The sequence below is a fragment of the Stylophora pistillata genome, chromosome 11, assembly GCF_964205215.1.
Source record: "Stylophora pistillata chromosome 11, jaStyPist1.2, whole genome shotgun sequence".
Classification (NCBI taxonomy): Eukaryota; Metazoa; Cnidaria; class Anthozoa; order Scleractinia; family Pocilloporidae; genus Stylophora; species Stylophora pistillata.
In genome coordinates, this window is record NC_142529.1 from 4,423,821 (window position 1) to 4,445,946 (window position 22,126).

General features: G+C 39.4%; 3 protein-coding genes and 1 long non-coding RNA gene across 8 annotated transcripts in view; 1 reads left to right on the forward strand and 3 right to left on the reverse strand.

Moving 5' to 3' along the window:
- LOC111322656 (uncharacterized) overlaps nt 1-2,382 on the reverse strand; it is a 19,270-nt gene extending 16,888 nt beyond the window's left edge. The window contains exons 1-3 of one of the 3 annotated variants that reach the window (XM_088738147.1): nt 2,205-2,382; nt 1,699-2,050; nt 41-155 (exon numbers count right to left, since the gene is read on the reverse strand). In XM_088738147.1, the coding sequence (XP_088594273.1) occupies nt 41-68 (28 nt within the window). In that variant the 5' untranslated portion in view covers nt 69-155; nt 1,699-2,050; nt 2,205-2,382. Of the gene's footprint in view, nt 1-40; nt 156-1,698; nt 2,060-2,204 lie in introns of those variants that run through there. The other 2 variants (XM_088738146.1, XM_088738148.1) reach the window with 2 other exon arrangements.
- Nucleotides 1-8,180, forward strand: part of LOC148719748 (uncharacterized) — a 9,608-nt gene extending 1,428 nt beyond the window's left edge. Inside the window, exon 2 of the long non-coding RNA XR_015993079.1 lies at nt 7,194-8,180. This is a non-coding gene — a long non-coding RNA (uncharacterized LOC148719748). The remainder of the gene's footprint in view (nt 1-7,193) is intronic.
- On the reverse strand, nt 2,742-16,132 carry LOC111322652 (uncharacterized). Of its 3 annotated transcripts, none has more exons than XM_088738143.1 (19): nt 15,920-16,132; nt 15,535-15,636; nt 14,483-14,527; nt 13,915-14,224; nt 13,030-13,787; nt 12,549-12,714; nt 11,128-11,889; nt 10,680-10,912; nt 9,925-10,090; nt 9,462-9,514; nt 8,900-8,954; nt 8,265-8,338; nt 8,082-8,138; nt 6,847-6,978; nt 6,411-6,590; nt 6,058-6,167; nt 5,514-5,667; nt 5,197-5,342; nt 2,742-4,963 (listed from the first exon to the last, which is right to left on the reverse strand). In XM_088738143.1, the coding sequence occupies exons 4-19, from the start codon at nt 13,937-13,939 to the stop codon at nt 3,760-3,762; spliced, it is 4,275 nt and encodes a 1,424-aa protein (XP_088594269.1). In that variant the 5' UTR covers nt 13,940-14,224; nt 14,483-14,527; nt 15,535-15,636; nt 15,920-16,132; the 3' UTR covers nt 2,742-3,759. The 3 variants fall into 3 exon arrangements, with proteins under 3 accessions (XP_088594269.1, XP_088594270.1, XP_088594268.1); XM_088738144.1 differs by adding an exon at nt 7,663-7,719 and having other exon boundaries at nt 13,915-14,079; nt 15,535-16,132; XM_088738142.1 differs by having other exon boundaries at nt 15,535-16,132.
- Nucleotides 16,133-18,030: 1,898 nt separating this feature from the next.
- LOC111322584 (uncharacterized) overlaps nt 18,031-22,126 on the reverse strand; it is a 34,037-nt gene continuing 29,941 nt past the window's right edge. The window contains exons 37-42 of the mRNA XM_088738541.1: nt 21,689-21,969; nt 21,181-21,351; nt 20,452-20,634; nt 20,022-20,103; nt 19,226-19,368; nt 18,031-18,194 (exon numbers count right to left, since the gene is read on the reverse strand). Of these exons, the coding sequence (XP_088594667.1) occupies nt 18,190-18,194; nt 19,226-19,368; nt 20,022-20,103; nt 20,452-20,634; nt 21,181-21,351; nt 21,689-21,969 (865 nt within the window). The 3' untranslated portion in view covers nt 18,031-18,189. The remainder of the gene's footprint in view (nt 18,195-19,225; nt 19,369-20,021; nt 20,104-20,451; nt 20,635-21,180; nt 21,352-21,688; nt 21,970-22,126) is intronic.

Here is a 22,126-nt window from a genome sequence, read left to right on the forward strand (position 1 = left end):
AAATTTATAAACACAAACGTAGTCAACATATCATTTGTACCGTTTCTCAGAGGGATTTTCATTTCCATTCAAGTTTACTGAAAATCATTTCTGTTGTAAAAGTCTTATGCGTGCTCCATCCGGTCCGAGTTCAACTGCACTCTCTCCAAATCAACCTGAAATAGAGAGGTAAAAATAGTTTTAATCTCAGCTAATTACAAGTCTAAGAGTTTGCATTTTTAACTCATATATTTTGCTCGGTGTATATAACCGTACGGCCCCACTTGTGTAATCCTATAGAAGACTACGATGAAAGCTGCCGTTGTTGAAGTGAGCAAGGGTCCATTTCTTGAAAGTCCTGGTAAGTTAACGGGCCCGAAGCCATGTTTTAAAGTCAATATTTAAAGGATAGAAAAGAAGGTTCTGGCATCCAAATCAGTCCATATTGTTTCTTTAGCTGGTAGTTTTATTGTGTTATTTTCAAAACTTTTTAAATCCTCATCATAAATGAAAACAGAACAGCTCTACGGGCCCGTTAAGTGACCGGGACTTTTGAGAAACGGCCCTTGGACCCGTTTCTCGAAAGTTCCGGTAACTTAACGGGCCTGAAGCCATGTTTTAAAATCAAAACTTAAGGGATAGGGAAGCAGGTTCTGGCACCCAAAACAAGTCCTTTTTGTTTCTTGAGCTGATAGTTTTATTGTATCATAATCAAAACTTTAGAAATCCTCATCATAAATGAAAACAGAACAGCTCTACGGGCCCGTTAAGTGACCGGGACTTTCGAGAAACGGGCCCCTGCTGATCCGGAAAAAAGTCATGCGACCCACATTCAGTGGCAAAAGAAACAGAAGAAAAAGGATTTCGTTTCTCAATGAATCGTGATTTTCTGGTGCAGACTAGAAGAAAGAAAGAAAATTTTCCTCTTTATAATCTCTTTTCGTGTTTATATGATGAAATATTTATTGAATTAATACAGTCGGGCGGTACGGAAAATTATTACGCTCCTGTTATGACGTAGGACCTCCTATGACACCGAGCCAAATATTTTCCCTCGGCCCCCCTACTCAGTCAACGAGTCCAAAATATTTAGTAGCATTAAATGGAATAGTTTTACGAATTTTGCATTTGAAACTTTGGACTCTGCTTTGCATCTTTTCTTTTTCTAAGAAGGCAGCTAAAGTAGTGCATGTCTAGTTTCATCGGGTCAACAGTCTTTTCTTCTGCGACAGCTAGCTACTTCGGAGGTCAGTTGGGTTTCCATTACTGTGCACAACCGATGTCGATCAAATCAGTTAAGTTTCATTAGATAGACTCGCACTTCATCATTTAAATAAAAACAAGTGCACTTAATTTGAATATTAATGCAACCGTGCGAGCTGCTCCAACCAATATTTATTACCAAAAGGAAATAGAGTCAACAGCTACACGAGGTAGACGTAAGAGACCACGGATGGTAATCTCCACCATAACTTAACTTAACTTGAAACTCAATCAGATCTAGCATACACAGAATCCAAGTATACGTCTCTTGTTGCAGCTTAATAGGGACAATGTTTCGCGTCATCGTGTTTCAAAATAAACTTTGCAGAGGGACAGTTTTGAATGCAAATTGGTTTGCTATCTGTGGGAACTGGTGATTAGCTATGGATTAACTACGAGGTGCTACTGTGAGAAGTAATGAGTAACTTTCTCATCCTTCGCCTTCGCTAAGATTACCTAATGTCATATTGGCTATTAGCCTAACATCAAGGGTCTGAGTTGAAGCTTTGCATGCCCATTAAGCTGCTCATTATGGGTGACAACAGCGAACCAATATGATGATTGTTTGCAAACGGGAAATGATACGCTACTAGAAAAACTAGAATCAGTGAATCGGCGGTTGGAGAGTAATGGGTACACTGCTCTTTTGTGGAGCCATTGCATAAGTATTTCCAAGATCTCATTAAGAACCATCGGAATGCTTCTCTGGCAGAGCGTTCAGCGAGATCAATGCGATATACGTCACACGGAGTCCACTTCAGGCAAAATTCGAGTTAAAGAGACATTTCGGTTCACTCCATCGTCAGTCCTGAACGGGAAATGAGACGAAAGCCAGTTGGAAAACTCCATATGAAGAAAGTCGGTTGCTTAGAGCAAGTGTGAAAATTTCAGCTTAAGAGTTTTCCAAATAATTCTAAAAGGTATTGAAGTGGAAAGTACTTAAGATTGGGTTTCCAACTTACCGTCTTCCGAAGATATGTTCTTTGGAGAAAACATTGAAATCTAGACGACGGTGTCCGGGATCAACTCCTCTGCGTTCATGGGGTTGTTAAACTTTTAAATACTTTCCATGCAGGGTAAAATCCCTGACGTATGCCTCTGTAAATAGAACTATGACAGATGGATAAACTATGTGAAATAACCGTTCGTTATGGAAGGATTGATTTGCGTTCTTTCTGTTCAAAAATGTCAGAAAACATTCATCCTATTATGTGAACAAAACATTTTGGGGGATATTTTAAAGGTGGGGCGCCTACCATCATGTACCAGGTATATGAGCAAACTCGATTTTCAATGAGTGACATTCTCTGAGGCTACTTGTCAATTCAGGCCATTATGGTTTAACTAGGTCAAGACGTTGAGTTATTCGTTATTATTGTAGGTCGTGCGATGCATGGATTTCACTTACGTTACATTGCAGGATCGGCTTTGCAATGGTATAGTTATGTCATAGTTGGGTCCAGTATCAGCGTGCAAGAAAAAAGATTTGGAGAAAACACGCCGGGCTAATTTGATTTTAATATCTTAATCCTTGAATGAGCTTAGACATCAAACACTAGAGGACCGTTTATAGTACAAATTTGTGGTGTGTATACACGTGATAAAAAGCTAACTGTCAGGTTACATCCACAGGTTTAGCTACGAGACTAGTCGATATCAGTCTTAAAGATGCCCATCTTTGTAAGGACGAGCACCGGCTCTCAATATAATTTATGTGACAACCATCCTTCTAACTACTAAAGGCTTCCCTACATTTCAATTCAATTTAAACTGTCTTTCATTTTCTCCTGTTGATATTTAAGAATAGACAGATATGTAGCTCTTGCAGGTTACTTCCGATAGCCATTGAAACTCCGGTCATCATTCTTCGTCGGTGGGGGAGGGGGGAGAGGGAGGATTTTGGTTGTGTCAGGATAGAAATTAGTCGATCCTCCCCTAAGGCTCTGTGCGATATATTTATGATATGATCCGCCCTCTCCTTCGCAGTTAATGAGCAGCCACTTTTCTATCGTCCCCCCCTCCTTTGTACTCTCTTGGCGAGGGCTGATCCCACCTCCATTGCCCTTAAAAACTGTGGCACACCCCCTCCTCCCCCCGTACAGGTGATGAAAATGACTGGTCCCTAAAAGGCTTTACTCCAAAGAAGAGCGAATTCAAATATTATAGACTTAACTTATCATTATCGCTGTTATTTTCAAAGAGATCTGGAGGAGGCATTATCCAGCAGCTGCTCGAACGTCAAACAGCATTCAAGCAGTTAGGGGCTGACTAGACAACTCGGATGTCCAATCCTTTTTCTTAGAAGTCATTGTGGTGTGTGCTTTAGTTACTATGTAATTATCTTTGTCATTGCTTTGGGGATATATAGTTTTCTCACAACTTTTTCTTAGAACATGTTTTTGCTGTAATTGGTAAAGAATCATGTTACACCTTACGAAAATCACCAACCTGAACAACGTTACTTCTAAGAAAACTAAGTTAAAAATACTTGCTGAATTTATTACGAAACATAAAAGGTCATAAGGTAGTTTCCTTGTCGCAGCCCACCAACCTTGAACCGATGGATTTCATAGCTGTATTAATAGAACTTCCTAAGCTTAAATTTGTGAAAACGTTTGCATACAGATTTAAATGTTCTTGAAAGCATACTTGCTCGAGTGGTGAACCCTGGTTTTCATACAAGCTCTCCTGGATCGTTTCTTCATATTTTCTTCTATGCATCTCTCTTCGGTAAAGACTCTCTGCAGCCATTAATATACGTGGAATGGCCATGTCTTCATATAATTCGAAGCTTGGCTGGTGCTCCACGCCATGTTCGTTACAACTTAAGGATTGTGTGGTAACAATATCTTCTGATCTTTGCCGAAGAACTTGACCAAGAAGGTCCACACACATGTAGGGATTTACGAGAGTATCTTTGTTGCTGCATCCTGTCTGGGACAGCTGTGCACCGGTTTCCTCGGTTAGCACGTTGATATAACCTGGTGTTTTTGGTTTCTTCGCCTTATTTCTCATCGGCATATAATACTTCCTGGATAAGGCAAGGTCTCTGCAGCATGCGTTTTCATACAATTTCTGTTCCCTCTCAGAGTCATACTTAGCACGTTCAACACAAGTCGAGCGGCCCCTTGCCCCACCTGTCGCTTCATGAGAGGGTTGTTCGTTCAGATTTGTCTCATTGCTAAAATCACCATTGAACGAATAAGCGCCGGCGACGCAATCTTTATGATTTTGGAGACGTTGGTCCTCGCCGGCAACAGAATGGGATTTTGGAACGTGCGAAGAGAGACAATCAGTCGTATCTTCGTCGTTCTTAATTATCCAATATGTGGGTTCTTCGACCACCATCTCTGTCGCACTATCCGTTTGGTTCGTTTCATGCTGGTCAGCAACGTTTAACACTCCATCTGAGAAATTTCTTGGAGTTGATTGGTGAAATGCAGGGTAACACAGTGGTGGTGGCAACTGAAAGCTCGAGTAGGCATATTCGTATACCTCAGCGGTGTCGGTCTCGTTTTGGCGAACGCTATCGACATAAAGGTATTTGTGAGGGTTAAAAAATCCTCGAGAGCACATTTTTTCAATATCTTCTCCGGATGGGTGTTCCTCAATGTTTGTCACGTGAATAGCATCGTCAGGCTGGGAAACTGGTAAAACCGGCCATTCACTTTTCTCATGTGTGTTCAGCCACAGTTGCATTATCCATGACAACATCGGTTCCCTTAAAAAAGTACAAAATGCGTAAGAAGAATTTGAAATCAATTTGAAACAGGAAACTAAATCATACCTTATTCCAATTAGTATCATTGACTGGTAAACAAAATTGAGGTGGAGTGGATGGAAAAATAAAATGAGAGGCTGACCCTTATACTCAACGAAAGGTAAGTAGACAGTTGTAAGGTAGTCAGGTTAGAGAATCGCTTTCTTCTGATCCACTTGTAAAGTATTTCATACCTTCTTGAGAGACAATCGATAATTGCAATGAAAGGAGGTCTCTGCATCGGTTCATATGTCCAGCACTGATGCATCAAAATGAAAACCCAGTCAGGACAGCCGCTTGGTTGGTCAAGAGGTCCATTTTCTTTCATATGATCTAGAATCTGAAGGATTAGAAATCCTCCTAAGTATCTGTTCAGATACGACCAGAAACAAGTCTGGTTCTATTTCGTTCTGCTTTACATTACTGGCTTTTATTGAAAAACTAGTTACAGTCCTGTTCACTTCGGCAGATCCTATTGTCGGGTTTGAGTGTATTATTGGCATGAACTTACTTTATCTGCAGGAATATTGCAGTAGGGCATCGCAGTAATTCTATTCTGTTGTCCAGCTGCGAACGCAGAGTACAATTCCCATGCTAAGATTCCAAACGCCCACACATCACTAGCGTGAGAATAGTGGTTCTCCTGGATCACCTCTGGTGCGCTCCTAACATGCAAGAAAACCAATCGTGTCTAAAACTCTTTCGGCTAAAGCCTTATCTCTTTCCTTTTAAGATTTTTTTTATTTTACCTCTCCACATCTATTTTGTTCTCATTTCTAGAAAAAAACGTGTATGCATGAAGGAAAGAAAAAAATAAGTAAATTTAAATATTTGAACGTTCTTACGACCATTTCCTATACGTCTAGATGATCTATTTTGTCGCACCTTTATGTCATACATGTCTATAACCCTTCAAACATTTTTTTGTAATCGAACCTGAACCTGCTGTGAATGAAAGTTCCATGATTATGTGCCCTGAAATAGGGTGTTAAGTTGACGCCCAACAGAAAACTATTCCTTTAGTACAGATTATCCTGTTTAGAGTTTATGCTTACCAACGAGTGGAATCAGACGGCATGACAGCCGCTACGACACATGAAGTGCTGGTGGCTTCATAGGCACTCATTGTTAGAGATTTAGAGCGACCAAGGCGACCAACCTGGATCTTAAGAAAATCATAACATATTAAACATTTTTTTTTCATTCATCCTTATTGCGCATCCCCGCGTAAAGTGGGTATTTCGGCAACATGATATGTGAAAGGTCTAGGCTCATCTACTCTCGGAAGGCGATCGGCTTTTTCCTGGGAGCAAATTTAACAGTGTTCACTCGCATCAGGTATCGAATGTGCTTGCATGCGTCTTTGTAAAGAGCCTAGTTAGACTCAAACTCCGTAGAAAGTACTTACCTTGTTCGGAGCCACCACATAAACGTGTTCAGGCCGAAGATCTCCGTGCACGATATGATTCACGTGAAGATAATGTAGAGCAGTGGCAACCTGGCAGAGGAATGTAATGATGTTTTCCATCGGGCATCTTCTGCTAAGGATAAATTCCTTCAAATTTCCAAAGGGCGATCTTGGTGAGATCTAACGAGGGAAGAATTAGTAAACGATAAAGAAAATAAAAAAAGTGAAATTTGAAACACTAAAAAAATTTCTGTTCCCAGGATTGCTGTTCCAAACATACTGATTTCAAGCGAAGGTAATTTGAAATTTGAAACATTAGGCTTCTTTTAAAAGGCGGTGTGTAATGACTTGAACGATTTCATTGACCAATGAATACGACGTAATTAGTAATCAGAGATTAAATTCTAGTGAAATCGACTATGAGCGTCATACTTACAATGTCAACGACTGGACTGCGGGAATCTAAATGGTCTATCCGACTGATGGGAAGAAGAAAACTATTGCTGAGACAAAGTAGTCTCCTCAGGTGTTGTTTATCTCCTGCAGGAATTTTCTCTTTCATGGCATCCTGCATGAAAGAAGGTGTCAGCAGTTCAGTACCAGCAAAAATGATCAATCCGACTGAACTTTATTCGAAAAACAGTTACATTGGTGAATATTGAAAAGTTTAAACAACGAATTTAACCTGTGTGTGTTCTAAAATGTCTCATTGATTATCTTACACTTGTTACGATTATCTCTATCATATTAACATCATGATCAGGTGTTGTTTATCTCCTACAGGGATTTTCTCTTTCATGGCATCCTGCATGAAAGAAGGTGTCAGCGTTCAGTTCCAGTAAACATGATCACTCCGACCAAACTTTATACGAAAAACAGTTGCAATGCTGAATTTGAAAACGGGACGATTTTGACAGAGTGTGCTCTTAAATGCCTCATCGTTCATCTCTCGCGATTGCATATTTTTATTACTATTATCTTTATCGTATAACATCATTATAATCATTACCTTTATTATTACCATTAGCATTATACCAACACTATTATCATCTTAACTAGAGTATCAGTATGCGGTATGTGAAGTGGTAAATTTTTTTGGAGTAATGGCATAGAAAATAATTGGGTGAACTAAATTGAGTAAACAGTATACAGTATACAGTATACAGTATGGGGTATGTGAAGTTGTAATATGTTTTAGAGTAATGGCGTAGAAAATAACTGTGTTAACTAAATTGAAACAGTTTGGGCAAACCTGTTGATAATTTGTCGGTAGATCCACCAGCGTTTCACGAGTATCATACCCTTGAGGCTACAAATTGAAAACATAATAATAAATTCAGTACCAGCAGTAAAAATGATCAATCCGACTGAACTTTATTCAAAAAACAGTTACATTGGTGAATATGAAAAAGCTTAAACATAACGAGTTTAACTTGAGTGAGTTCTAAAATGCCTCATTGATTATGTTGCACTTGTTACGATTATCTCTATCATACTTTAACATAATAATCATTGCGTTTAATATGATCATTATCCATATACCACTACTAATATCACCTTTACAACTACCAGTATCAAATGGTAGTGGTATGTTTAGTTGTACAATTTTTTTCGAGTAATGGCGTAGAATATAAGTGGGCTGGCTAAAAGTTTGAAGCAGTTTGGGCAAACCTGTTGATAATTTGTCGGTAGATCCAGAAGCGTTTCAGGAGTACCATACCCTTGAGGCTACAAATTGAAAACATAATAATAAATTCAAAGTACACAAAATGCTTCTTTTCTTCCTTTATTTCTACACAGATTACTTTGGATGGATCGATAATAGAGAACAGTTATAATTGGAAACGTAATTACCTCGTATGTATCTTCTGCGTAGTCATTTTGTTCTTCGTAAATGGTTCCTGAAGTTGATTGAACGTCGCTGTAGTCTAAAAAAGTGAAAAGTAATAATCACTTAATTGCCTGAGTTAACGGTTTTCGGCAACGCAATAGGTGAAGTCTGTACTTGTGGGCAGGGCTTATTCAGCCAAAGTTTATCTTAGTTTTTGTAACATGAAGCGACTAGAAACATTCCTGCTTCTCCCCAGGATGAGAAGTTAGTTTATCACAAGTTACCCCCCTCACTATCCCTTAGATATATTTCAGGCTTCCCTGATAGTTCGCCAGAAACCATTTATACTTATGCGTAGAGAGAGGCCTGGTGAGAGTAAAACGTCTCACTCTAAGAATAAACCGGGTTTTCACCAAAAGCTGAAAGGCCAATAAACAACAATAAACAACAACAAAAGCAATAAGCACCAACGGAAACAATACTCTACGAATGAAATATTGATCTGAGAGTAACTACGGCATATGTGATAAGTGGCGTGAAGTGAGGTTGTCTATCCGTTTTTAGTCATAATCAGACAAATCATAACTCAAAATTCAGCCTAAATAAACCATTTGGTGATGAGTTAGCTTACTATTTACATAACTAAACCAGTCTCTACCTTGAATAACTTCATACAGCACAGACCCAATTGATCTTTGCGATTTCTGAGTTTCCTGCAAAAATAAACGTGGAAGTAGAATTTAGCAGAGGCAAACAAGAAGAAACAAGTTGTCAATTGTCCTGTCATGAACATAGAATAAAGAAAAAAATCTGTGTGCACAGGAGAAATTGAAGCCCAAACCTTCGCTTTCTGGGCTCGGATGCTCTGCCACTAAGCTGTACAGAACTCAATTGTGTATTTGGCCATTATGAGGTTCATGCGTAACACATGTACTGCATGCTGTTAGGATCAGCAATTTCATAATGTGATTAAATGGGATAAGAAAGATGGTAAATACTTTGAGCTCGGAAGTGGAATAAAGAAAACGATGTATGGTAAATCTTTGCGAGAGAGAAAGATTTACTTTGCTTTTTCATTTCCGGAAGTGTACTGTTCTCTTCTAGCCTCAAGGCTTAAGATAATGATCATAGTAGATTGTATCTAGAGAACAAATTAACATCCCACGTGGAAAAGGCTTCTGCTAACAAGGCGTTGACATATCCGTTAATACTAAACGTACACTTTCAATGCTCATCTCTAAACTTGGTGCGTCAGGTCGCGGCCTCTCTTCACCTGGTAAAAGTGAATTAAAAGGGATAAAAAGATAATGAATGTAATCATTATAATTTTCTGCGTTGGTTTGCTACTATCATTTGTAATCCGCAGTGGAAACATAGCTTTTCGTTTTCATCGTCCTGCAGGTCACTTCTAAGATAAATTAACTCATGATCCAACGTGATATCCGGGAGTGCAGAATTGCAAATATAGGTGGCCATAAAAATAAAAAAAGCGACCTGACCTCTTCAAAAAGCTTGTAGAATACAAGTGGTTTATTTTTCGCCTGTAATGTAATTGTTAGAATTGCGAAGTTTCCACATGGTGACAAAAGCTTGGAAATGTTTTCGTTGAGTTTTCAGGATAATTCATGACATAGAGTTATGATGACAGTGTCAAAGTGTTCCATACGTTAACAAATCACTAACCTGAGCTTGCTATCTTTGATCGCATATTAAGGAATTGTTCTTTGAGCTCAAACAGGCCGATTCTTTCATCTCTTTTTCTTTTCCAGCACCGTTTCATTAGGTTGTATTCATCGTCTTCGATGCAACTTTCCTGAGGTAATATCTCCTCGTCGGTCTTCTGCAAAACCTTTAAATGATATTGGAACGCTTTCTCTTTACATCTGAATTGTGTGACATTTAGATTCAAACAATAAAAGTAGAATAATGCACGCTTTATCACTGCAACAGTAATGACAGAGAAATTGGGGAGACTCAATTGTGTATTGCTATGACAGAAGCTTTTGTAAGTTAAGTTAACATGGTGATCCCAGTATTACATCAGTTCATGGACTTGCATAATTATAGAGGTCAATGTTATAGAACAATGTGGTCGTTGTGGTATGGTTGTAGTAACTTCATCATATAAGTAGTATTTAGCTATAATTGAAGGGTAATAAATTGTAAGAAGTCGCATTATTGCCAAAAATATAAAAAAAAAACAAAAAGTGATTTAAAGTTATGTAACGAATGCACTAGGTGTAAGTAGAGAGACAGCCGGTCTGTTAATACGGACAATTATTTTTTGGTTGGTGCATTTGAGATTCTTTGTGACTAACATACTAGAAACAAACCCTTCTGAATATCAACATTGCGGGATAACTTCGTGGAGCTTTAATTAGGGTTTAAAAAGATAGGCAGACAAAAAGAAATTGAATGTACATTGTAGTTTTTCTTACATAATCGGCGACATCTTCATCCCTTTGGATGTCTCTGAATGGACGACAACCTAAGGTGAGCGTCTCATACACAAACACTGCATAGGCCCACACATCAGAGGGAATTGAATAACAATTTCTTGATAGAGTCTCTGGGGCTTTGCATCTCACTGGTAGTGTTTCACCATCTTCGCCTATAAATTCTTTTACGCCGTCGTAGTCCCGCGCGTATTCGTAGCCAGATGATCTCTCACCTAAAAACGTGATAAGAGCAGGAGGTTGTGGATCATTCCCCTATAGTTTTCATTCGCTGCTGTGACATCAACTTCCTCGAATATTAAGGCAGAAAAAATCTCATCGACACTGGCCTTTTGCTATCTCTACCGATTCAGCCTGAGTTGACTGAAACTATAGAATTACAAATATGATGAGTAACAGAAAAGAGTCTCTAAGAGTTGACCAATCTTACCATCCTTGTTTATTGCGTGCTGCAACAACGCTACAGAGTGCATTCCACTAAGCTTGGGAACATATCCATCGCCAACTAGAATGTTTTCCGCCATAACAGCTCGGTGAACCAAATTTAGCTCTTGATGCAGGTAGAGCAGGGCTTCTGTTACTCCAATTATTATTTTGTAAAGGGTAACTGACGACAGAGGTCTGCATTCCCGTGAGCCTCTAACAAGTTGGAGAAGGTTGCCGTATTTTTCATACGCAGTTATGATGTGATGAGGGAAGGCTACAGTGTTGTAGGCGAGAAGGCAAGGGATGTTTGGATGCTTCCTTAAACTGCTTAATTGCCACAGGTTGTATGCTTCTGCACGTAGTCGCTTCTTCGCCTTTGACTCTGTTGACGACTCTTCCTCCACGAGATCCTTCTTGGAGACGGCTAAGACTTTTACAGCCACTTCTTGCCGTTTTAGCACGCCGTGGCTGACAAAGCAGCTCGAGATCTCGCAATTCGGCTCAGTAGTTACCATGTTGTCAATTTCCAAAGTGTGGGTCTTGTAACATGACACCAGATGCTGATTGTGGAGCTCTGTCGGAAGCGTGTACTGCTCACTTTGGTTGTCAAAGAGATGAGGTACCAAAAACCTTTTGATAGAACGGTCAGGAGAGAACAGTATCCCTCTAGAGAAGCGGTCAATAATAGCTCTGCATTCTTGTCTCTTCCCTGCCTTTTCATCTTTGCGAAGATAAACCAGGCATAAACTTGCTTGGAATCTCAATGCTTTGATTAAAAATTAAAAGGACGATGATTATTATGGCGATGCTTGGTTAGTAAGTTAGCAGTAGCCTTTCTAGACAGGTACTTACCCACAAAGACATAGACACAGATAGCTCGATCATTCTTAATCCCAGTGTTTGCGGGTATCATGGACACACCCTCGATAACTCGAGTGGTAAATTGCTATGATTAAGATAAGGTGACGGGATGAGATCTTTTCTTCATCTAATGTACATTTTAGTCTATGTGAATAAATGGGATCCGTTAAGGACACCAGCTTTTGCGAAAAAGGATTACAATCAATGATAGTCATGATCTCTTTCGTCATGTAGTTGTTGAACAATTTTTTTATCGCTTCCTGTATATTTCTCTATTCATATTCCTTTGGGCAGTGGGGATGGCGTAATGGTGAGAACAATTCCCTCCCACCACTGTAGTCCGGGTTTGAAAACCGGACCTGGCGTCACATATGGGTTAAATTTGTAGTTGGTTCTCGTCCTTGCTCCCAGGGTTTTTCTCCCTCCGTAGAAACCAACACTCCAAATTCCAATTCGACCTGGAAACAGTCAGTGGAAAAGAAGAGTCACCTCGTGGAATGTCCACTGCTAAATTATCATTACTATTATTGTCATTATTATTATTATTAGTGATATAATTATCACCTTTAATCGCATTCTTCATCGCGATCTCTGATAGTATAGATCCCGCCAGCAAACAGAACTTCCAGTCACTTCCTCCTCCACCATCAAGGTGAGATGTCAGCACCAGTGTTAGAAGATTCATGGTCCTCCTCTCTTTGTTTATCTGTTCCGGACGTTCAGTGTGGACCTAAACGAATTGATATGGCTTGTTTACTCTTGGGTGAACTTTGAGGCTAGACATGTTGACCTTAAAAAGTCTTTTGGTTTTTCGTGGTCTGTTTCTTTTCGAGGGTTTTCCAAGGGAAGGTGGAACGGGGGAGGGGGGGGGAGGCAGAAGACTGGAAGAAAAGGATCCTTAGGGAGATTGGTGCTATTTTGACTATTCAAGATCTAATTTGACTCCAATTTCATCGTCGTTCACTTTTAAATAATTAGGTACAAGACCTATATACATGTTGGAGCTACACCAGACACAAAACGGGAAGTTTGTGGGTACACCTACCTTCCCATGCAGATAATGAAGTAGACAGTGCAGCTCGCACCATTTCACCTCGGATTTCTTCAGCTTTTTTAGAAGTGACAACTCCTTATTTGAAGTGCCCGAGTTTGCACAATATCTCTTGCATTCCTCGAGGTAATTTCCTAAGTCTGAACCCAGCGTCTTATTGGGTGGCTGCGTAAGATAACTAATGGCCTCCTGGATGAACTCAAAAGAGTATCTTAAAATGTCTTTCTTTTTCAAGGATATCTTACTGAAGTAGTTTTTAATTTCCCAGAGTTGCTTCAAGTTGTTCTCTGAATCAATTTTAGAGAACCCTGCTTGATTCTGGTGAATAATTAACTCCGAGAGAATGCAGCCGTATGTTGTTAGCCTAAGAAGTCGTATTGAGTCTGCCTCCTCTTTGAATGCTCCGTCTGGGGAGACTATGGTTACTCGAAGTATCTTTTCCACACTCAACAAATTTTGCTTAGCACTCTGAATGCAATCTCTGTATAGCAGATGCTGAAGCTGTTGTAGAGAGTGCTTTGCAACGTCACCACAACCTCGGCTGCTGCTTAGATAGGCAAGAACCCTGTATACTTCAATGTTGTTATCACCAGATTTGCCCCACAATTCTCGTTCCAGGTATGGTAAAATACCTCTAAGTATGAAAAGTTCTTTTTCTTCCTTCTGCGAACCAGCACAGGTGTCCATTTCCCGAATGAACTTCTCTGGATTTTCAAGAAAAAATTCGACAGACCACTGAAAATCATTTTCACCTGTTAGAGCATAACAATAGAAAACATTAGGATCAGGATAGCAATGTTAATTCAAACACTGAGCAAATGACAGTGTCCTTAAACCACAAAAGTCTTAATGTCTTAGCAGCTGTTCTTGCAATGTTACCTTTCTGGATAAGAATTCCATTCATTGGTTTTGGAGTCCAGTCTCCCACATTTGTTTGTTGATAATAAATGCGGGGAGAGTACTCTTCCTCATTATGCCTTACGTAGTAACTGATTCCTCGATCAATTTCACGGTTTTGTGTGAAGCTAGAGTTTTCGTCTTCTTCTGAAAGGATAAAGAAATGGCCAAGTTTTTTGGTTCACTGGAGCATATTCAATGCGTGCCTGAGAGCCGACTGCCACAGTACCACCTCCATTTACATTGACCTTGTAATTTTTGACGATAACTTTGCGGCGTCCGCATGGCACGGCTAAAGAGAGGATTTAAGAAGAGTTTTGCTTGGATCTTAATCATTTCAGCTACATGTATAATTTACAATCAATGACCGTTTCCTTCGTGCATCAAATCACGATTTCACATTTGAACAAGAACTTTGAGCGATGCAGCATACAAGGAATAAAAAAATGCATGAGTAGTTGTATTTCGGTATTTGAATACTACTCCACGTTTGTCTTACACTAAAAAGGGGCCTAATAACAAAGAAAAACCAGTTGCTCTGCATCCTTACCAGAAAGTTCTCCAGAAACACTTCCATAACTTGAGTCGCTGGTATCTTTAAAAGAAAAAGCAATATGACTATGAGATAATGTGCATGGTTTCATCAATTGAGTTGAGAATTAATTTGGCCAGACGTTTAGAGCGCTGGGCTTTCGTCAAAGCAAACTGCCTTGCTCAATCAAGCACGCAGTCTAATTTTCCGCATAATAAGCTACTTGTTTGATTAGAAGAGATTGGGTTGATAGCAACTTCATAAACAAGTTTGGTTCCCCGCGAACTTTTCCGTTAATGATCTACTGATACTATCGCAATGAGATTAATGGAATTCAGAAAGGCAATATAAACAATAGTCCTCGTGAACGGGACCCAATTGCCACAGAACTGGCCTTAATCGAACATAGGGAATCTTCAAGAAATGACTTCATGAATAAACAAGAAAATGTACACAGGGAATGCTTGTTGTGCTTAATTGATTTGATAATCTTTTCGCGCTGAAAAGTTCGATTAAAACAGTACTATAGGCAAGATTGTCTATGTATGTCCAGGAACTTTTAGATAATTCAGTTAAATAACGTGATTTTGGACTAAATAGACGAACTTTTGTCGAGAAATTTGCAGTTGCACACTCTGGCTCTAGGTCTATCAATGGATTTTAAAAGAGGCTTGGCTAAATTTGTGTTTAACTTCCTGCTTAAGATTCCACTAATCTTCACTTGAAGCTCTCAGTATACTTATTTCTGCACACTCTCTTGGGGTCGGCGTGTAAATGTTTACAAAGGCAGACTGATTTAATGAACGGAAAATTTGATATACTCAGTTTACTTTGGCCAAGCTCATTTGGGGACACGTTAAGGCGAGAAAACTTAAACGCTTTGAACGGCAAATGGAAAGTGAGTAAAAAGACAGGATGTTCGCGCCAAGTCACATTAACTCAATTTCAGAGAGCACGACTCGGTGTGTAGTTTTAAATTGGACGTTAAATGGTCGTGCGGTTGTTGAGGTGATCATTGATTATTTAATTCAATGATACTAATCACACAAACGAATCAATTTATAACTAACCTTCGTATGAAGACATCTCCAGTGGTGGACTATGAGACCAGCAATCACAGAATCGATCATCAAGACTAAAGAAGCAGCCTTCAGTTTCCCTATCATGAATGACTATGAAAAGGGCGTTTTAAAAACGACTAGCTAGCTATTAGGGGAAACCCCCTCTTATTTTTCCGCGCCGACCTCATAACTCAGTCACCCATTTCTAGAGGGAAAGTACCCGTTTAAAATCGACTCATTAGTAAGGCAAGCCTGGCTTCGAGTACTGGGATAAATCAGATTTTTTCATTAATATAGTCTTTTCCTAAACACAAGCGATCATGTGCCTGCTATCAGACCTTCCAAAATCATGCCTTTGTAAATAATCGAGTTGATTTTGTTTCGTTGTGAATACCTCGTTGTAAGCGTTGTCCGTCACCTCGTGTAAACACTTATCATTCGTTTGGTTTAGTTGAGTCGACGCTGAAAGACAATATAAGGAGCGGTCATGAGGTTGTACTTAGGAGACTTGCGACATCTGTGACTATAACGAGTGGTGAGCATGAGCAATATTTTAAACGCGAGTGATAAATGTGATTAAAAAACTTTTTACCCTCAAGAATTTAGCCCTCCGCCGAATTCTACACGGGAAGTATTATAGCTGAGTAACGCAATATTTGCGGAAGTCTTTCAAATGCTGTGTCATGGTATTTAAATTTTCTCGAACCATCCTTTATTGAACCCAATATTACTTTTTCGTTAGAGTTATTTCAGATGGGAATGTGGTTCATATGAGAATAAACAAGCAATTTCTGGCGTAACTGAATTAGGAAACCAAGTGCTCATCTTTCCCTGTTAGCGCAGTAAGCGGAAGTATATTAACGCTGCGTCACCGTCTTTCCTTTTTTTTTCCTCGAGCGTTCTTTGGTATATTGAATTATTAAATACGGTAAATATCAATTCGACAAACTCTTTCAAGTCAGCCTTTTGTTGATTAGGATACTTGTACATTAATTGTAATGAGACTGGTATCTCCAACGATCTTCTTGCAGACGCTCCGTCATCGTCTTTACTTCTTTTTTTCTCGAGCATTCTATAGTTATATTGAAATATCAACCATGGTAAACAGACATTTGAAAACACCAATCCGACAAAGTCTTTCAAATTCAGCTTTTCGGCGTTTGGGATTATTGTCTATAAATTGTAATAAGACAGGTATCCCCAAGGATCTCCTTGCACACGTTGAGCGCTTTAGGCCATGGCCATGGAAGTGTGTCGTGTTAAGCGCACTACCAATGTAAATTTATCGGCTTACTTTGCGTTCTTTAAAATCACTGACTTCCGTTTTAAATAAACTAACCCCTTTAGAGGAGCTGAACGACTTTTTCTCAAGCACGTTTGAAGGTTTCGGGCACATTCAAGTACATATTCTTTTCGTACCTTTGTAGATCTCATCTGTACAAATATTTAATTCAATTCAATTCAATTAAACACGAGCTGAGAAGGTTTCTATTCGGTATGACTGCGCTTTTCTTGTCTAGGGGGTAGGTGGTAGGGAAGGGTATTTGTGTTTCGTACTGGTGAACAGGGTTAATCAGTACATTGCTGTCATCCTATGTGAAGATACAACTTTATTCAAGTCACGTAGATGCCCTGTTCCTCTGCTTCCTAATATTAGTTACCGACAGGAAAGGCCTAATCTTGCGGTGAATATCAAGTAGTGCATTTTAAGTGCTCAAAGGTGACTTCAAAATGATCCTTTTCAGATTTTATCACGAAGTTCTGCGACTATTCCACTAACGTTTTTGCGAATTACTTAGAAAATTTATACTTCAGCTGGAGGCCTCTCGTTGTGAACAAGAAACGGAAAAGTTTATTTCATCGAGGGTAATCGAGTTCTTTCTGACCGGAAAGTGATAAATTTTCCTCAGAGTTTGTAACTTGCTTTGCTTCTTGTGAATTTTTCCCTAAATAAGTATTCAATTAGCTAGTTCTCTGAAGCATAACCCCCTCCTCCAACAAGTCACTGGGGACTTTAAGAAACCACGACGGCTACGCCAAGGAAGACTTCGATTAAAAAATGAATTTCTACTCTTGATTAGAATTTAAAAAATGGCTGCAGGAGCTTACTGTCTCATACAGCGCCACAGTTCAACGTCAGCATGACGTATAAAGTAGCCTTTGAGTTCCAAATGGAAATTAAAATAATTTGCCGTCGCGGTTTCGGTTCGCAGACGACGCAAATTTTTGGCGATTTCACGTTGTTGTTTTACATAGGATGGCCAAGAAATGTACAAAGTTTCAAAACGCACGTACTGAACTATCGTTCTGCCAATTAGATCTCTTGTTTTTCCACGTCCTGGTTGCCGTCTCCGTCGTGGTTTCTTAAGGTCCCTACTCTGATATCCAAAACGGCTATGAGCTATCAGAATAGTAAAAAGTGTTTTGTCACGCTAATTTTGATCTCATTTGCAAAACTATGTTTCAGGATGTATGTGAACACCAAAAAAATTAAAGACAACCAAGGGAATTTGCAAATTTATTAACACAAACGTAGTCAACGTATCGTTTGTACCGTTTCTCAGAGGGATTTTCATTTCCATTCAAGTTCACTGAAAATAATTTCTGTCGTGAAAATCTGATGCGTGCTCCATCCGGTCCGAGTTTAACTGAACTCTCTCCAAATCAACCTGAAATAGAGAAGTAAAAATAGTTTTAACCTCAGCTTTTTACACAGTCTAAAAGTTTGCATTTTTAAATATATTTTGCTCAGTGTATAACCTGTACGGCCCCACTTGTGCAATCCAATAGAAGACTACAATGAAAGCTGCCGTTGTTAAAGTGAGCAAGGGTCCGTTTCTCGAAAGTCCCGGTAACTTAGCGGGCCCGAAGCCATGTTTTAAAATCAAAATTTAAAGGATAGAAAACAGGTTCTGGCACCCAAATCAGTCCATTTTGTTTCTTTAGCTGTAAGTTTTATTGTATTTTCAAAACTTTTGAAATCCCCATCATGAATGAAACAGAACAGCTTTGCGGGCCCGTTAAGTGACCGGGAATTTTTGCGAAACGGGCCCCTGATCCGGCAAAAAACATGCGACCCACATTCAGCGGCGAAAAAACCTATTATGAAACAGAAAAAAAAGGGGTTTCGTTTCTCCATAAATCGTGATTTTCTAGTTCAGACTGGAAGAAATAAGGGAAATTTTCTTCTGTGTAATCTCTATTCGTGTTTATATCATGAAATATTTATTGAATATTTATTGAACAGGTCGGGCGGGACAGAAAATTATTATGCTCCTGGTATGACGTAAGGACCTCGTATGACGTCGAGCCAAATATTTTCCCCGGCCCTCCTATTTAGTCATTGAATACGAAGTATTTAGTAGCATTAAATGGAATAGTTTTACGAATTTTGCATTTGAAACATTGGACTCTGCTTTGCATCTTTTTTTTTTTTTTCTGAGAAGGCAACAAAACTACTGCATGTCTAATATCATTGGACCAACTGTAAATTAATGAGGATAGTACTGGGGATCAGGCAGCGAAGTTTGAGAAGGTCAAAGTTGTGGGCTCTCGCACAACTCAATAAAGTTATTTTAAGGCAAAAACGTCTTTTGAGCGTCAATTAAAACATCTCCCGTCCCAAGCATGTTTTAATCAAAGGGGGTGCTATGTAATGTAGTATAAAACCTTTGGTAAAACATTAGTACACAGGCACTACCACTGAGTTGATAGAGATCCAGTTTAAGCCTTGGTTGATCACATCCTTCGTAATAAACAAGCGACACTCCTTCTGAGGCTCTACCCCCTTGGGCGTGAACGCACAGACCACTTCTTATGTGCATGAGGGACATCCCACGTGTCCTGAAGAAGCATGCAAACAGGAATTCAATTCAAGAATTAACAAATGGTAAACACCACAGCGTACACTATTGAGCTATGGATGCACGCGAGAGGTTACTAAGCACGAAAGAAGCGTAAGAGTCGCTCGAGGCGATAGCCGAGAGCGACTCTAGCTTCTTGAGTGCTTAGCAAACCTCTCAAGTGCATCCATAACCCAATAGTGTACGCTGTGGTGTTTACCATTTGTTTTATAACATAACATTGATACATTGTAGCTAAAGAGTTTTCTTTTATTTAACAAATCTTACGTGACCAGAAAAAAACAAGCGCGCGCGGAAAAATAGTCTTTGTATTTGCTCACGTCAGCAGCGTACACCCATGGGCAAATGGTGGACGTGAAATTGACCAATCAGGGCGCGCGCTTTACTTTGGTTATGTTATAATGCTGTATCGGTAACTGACTAAGGATATGTTCGCCAAACTACAGAATTCGAACGCTTATATTTACCGAACTACCTTAGGCAAACAAAACATGATCAAAGGTGGCAGCATACCATATTTTCCCTTCCCTTCAGTCTTCGAAACAAAACTCTCTGTTAATGATCGTGAGGTTAGGTGCGTCAGATATGAGAGAGAATAATTTCATTTCAGCTAAATTACCATTGATCTCTAACCTTTCAAATCTGGCATCTTCTGGATCACAGTTGCCACTTGAACCCACTAATACAAGTTCGGCACCAAAGTCGACACGACCACCTGCGAAAAGCCGGGCGAAAATTAAGTATAGTAATTCCTTTTCAGATGAAGGAAAAAAAAAACTGAGAAGGAAACACAGCTCCATTTGGTCGAGTTACTCATTTAACACTGCCAAGAAACAGTGATATTCAGTTAGTTTGGAAATCAGAGATGCCTACGTTGGACTGGGTAAAGTAAATAACATACACTAATTTAAGAATCATCTTTGCAGTCCTTTCTCTAAATCTCTAGGAATTTTGGTCAATTTACATAAAGTCAACCATAGGTATTTAGTGATTAGAAAAGAAAGTTCATTGAACTGAAACTGACAATGCAACGCCTTCAAAATATCTAATTCAGAGAACAAACCTCTTGGACAGACATATTTTCTACTACATTTGTGCATCAGAATATCATCATCGTAAATGAACTTCTGATACTCTTTCGAGCATTCAGCAGAGGATTTGTAAACCAGCTTGGTCCCGTCGGGTATTTGGCAGCTTGGTCGCTGAGGCTGGACACAAAATTTGTTCACAGCACGTATAGGGCTTTCTGTTGAGGCGGAAGCAGAGCGAAAGGATTGGTGTATATGTATTTCCTCCTCACTATTTATAGATGTTAAGACAAGGGTTAGGAATAAATTTCAACAAATAAGGATATCAGCAATGATGAAGTGGGAAGAGGCATAAGGTGATACTACCGTCAGTTTGCCGTATCAAAATTAAGCCAAAGATAGAGGACGGGCCTTGATTCCTCGAGAAAAAAAGGTTACGTATATTTCGTGTACGAAATAATAGTTTTCAAATCAAAACCTAAGTAGAAATTGGTGCAGTTTTGCTGGAAAAAGGTTTCGCAATAGTCTAAAAATTATTTAAAATTTTCGTTGATGCAGACTAAAGCTGACCTGTAGAAATTGCAAGGAGGGGATCGTTGAGTCATTGTAGCTATCAGACACTGATATATACGAACGAAACTCACCGGAGGTGCCATGCTTGTCACAAATACAAATGGTACAAAACAAGCCCAATATGTGGTGATATTAGTTATTTATACATAGTGACGAAAATGGCGCACTGTAACACAGGATGCAGTTCTTACCTGGACAGTAATTACACTCCTTAGTTTCCTCCTTTAGAATTTTCGCGTCACATTGTTTGCCACCACATTTAGGTTTAGGATTGTCACACTTCTTTTGTCTAGTCATACTACCAGGCTGGCAGAGCTTATCACAACGACTCCACTCACCCCACCCTGATACGCCACCATCAACTGTATCAAGAAAAGGCATTTGAAAGAAAATAATGTTTGACACAAAAATGCACCATGGCAATTTATAGTAGTTATAGGTCCGGCATTGAAATGTCCAAGAAAAGTTGCTTTTAATCAGCTTATGAGTTTCAAACCAATAACAAAAACAAGAGGGCTTGAATTTGCTCAATACGTTTTGCCATTGTGTTGCTCTTGGCTTTTCTTTACAAAGAGCTATCACCAAATCGATCTTTGGGTTTATTTGCTGTGTCTTGGCTTCCTTTTTTTGCAGAGATTGTTATTGGCACCACTTATTTCTGTAATTTGAACATTTCTAAGCTTTCGTTCATTGTCATACCAGGTGTTCTTCTCTGATCGCAATCATCTTCATTTATCCAATACCATATCACCCCTGGGTCAAACATCCCCGGATATATCCAGCTAGCTGGCTTTCCCCCTCGCCTGTCTGTGATGATAGTTCCACGAGGATACCAGTCACCCACAGTCGCAGTGGTCAGCAGTCCAAATGTTCCCGCCATCCAGGGCAGCCGTTTCTGAACGCCATCGTCGCTGTATTCCCACTTGTTGAACTTTTTCACCAGGTTGACATTGGTTTGAGTGTTGTCGGTTTTCAGGAATCTGTGAGTTACATAAACGTGTGTATGAGGCGTTACTGAAAGGGCTCTACCACGAATTCGAATGGTTAAGGGAAAATAGTGGAAAAAATTTTGTGATGTTTCTGAAAGTCCTTACGAGCACGGATACGAAAATCTATTATTACCCCATTTAAAATTAT

Excerpts from the sequence above, each read along its gene's own strand:
- LOC111322652 (XM_088738144.1), bottom strand. Across the intron at positions 8,955-9,461 it reads TAGAGATGAGCATTGAAAGT|GAAACTCAGAAATCGCAAAG; the intron begins GTACGTTTAGTA and ends TTATTTTTGCAG. Across the intron at positions 5,668-6,057 it reads CCGTCTGATTCCACTCGTTG|GAGCGCACCAGAGGTGATCC; the intron begins GTAAGCATAAAC and ends CTTGCATGTTAG.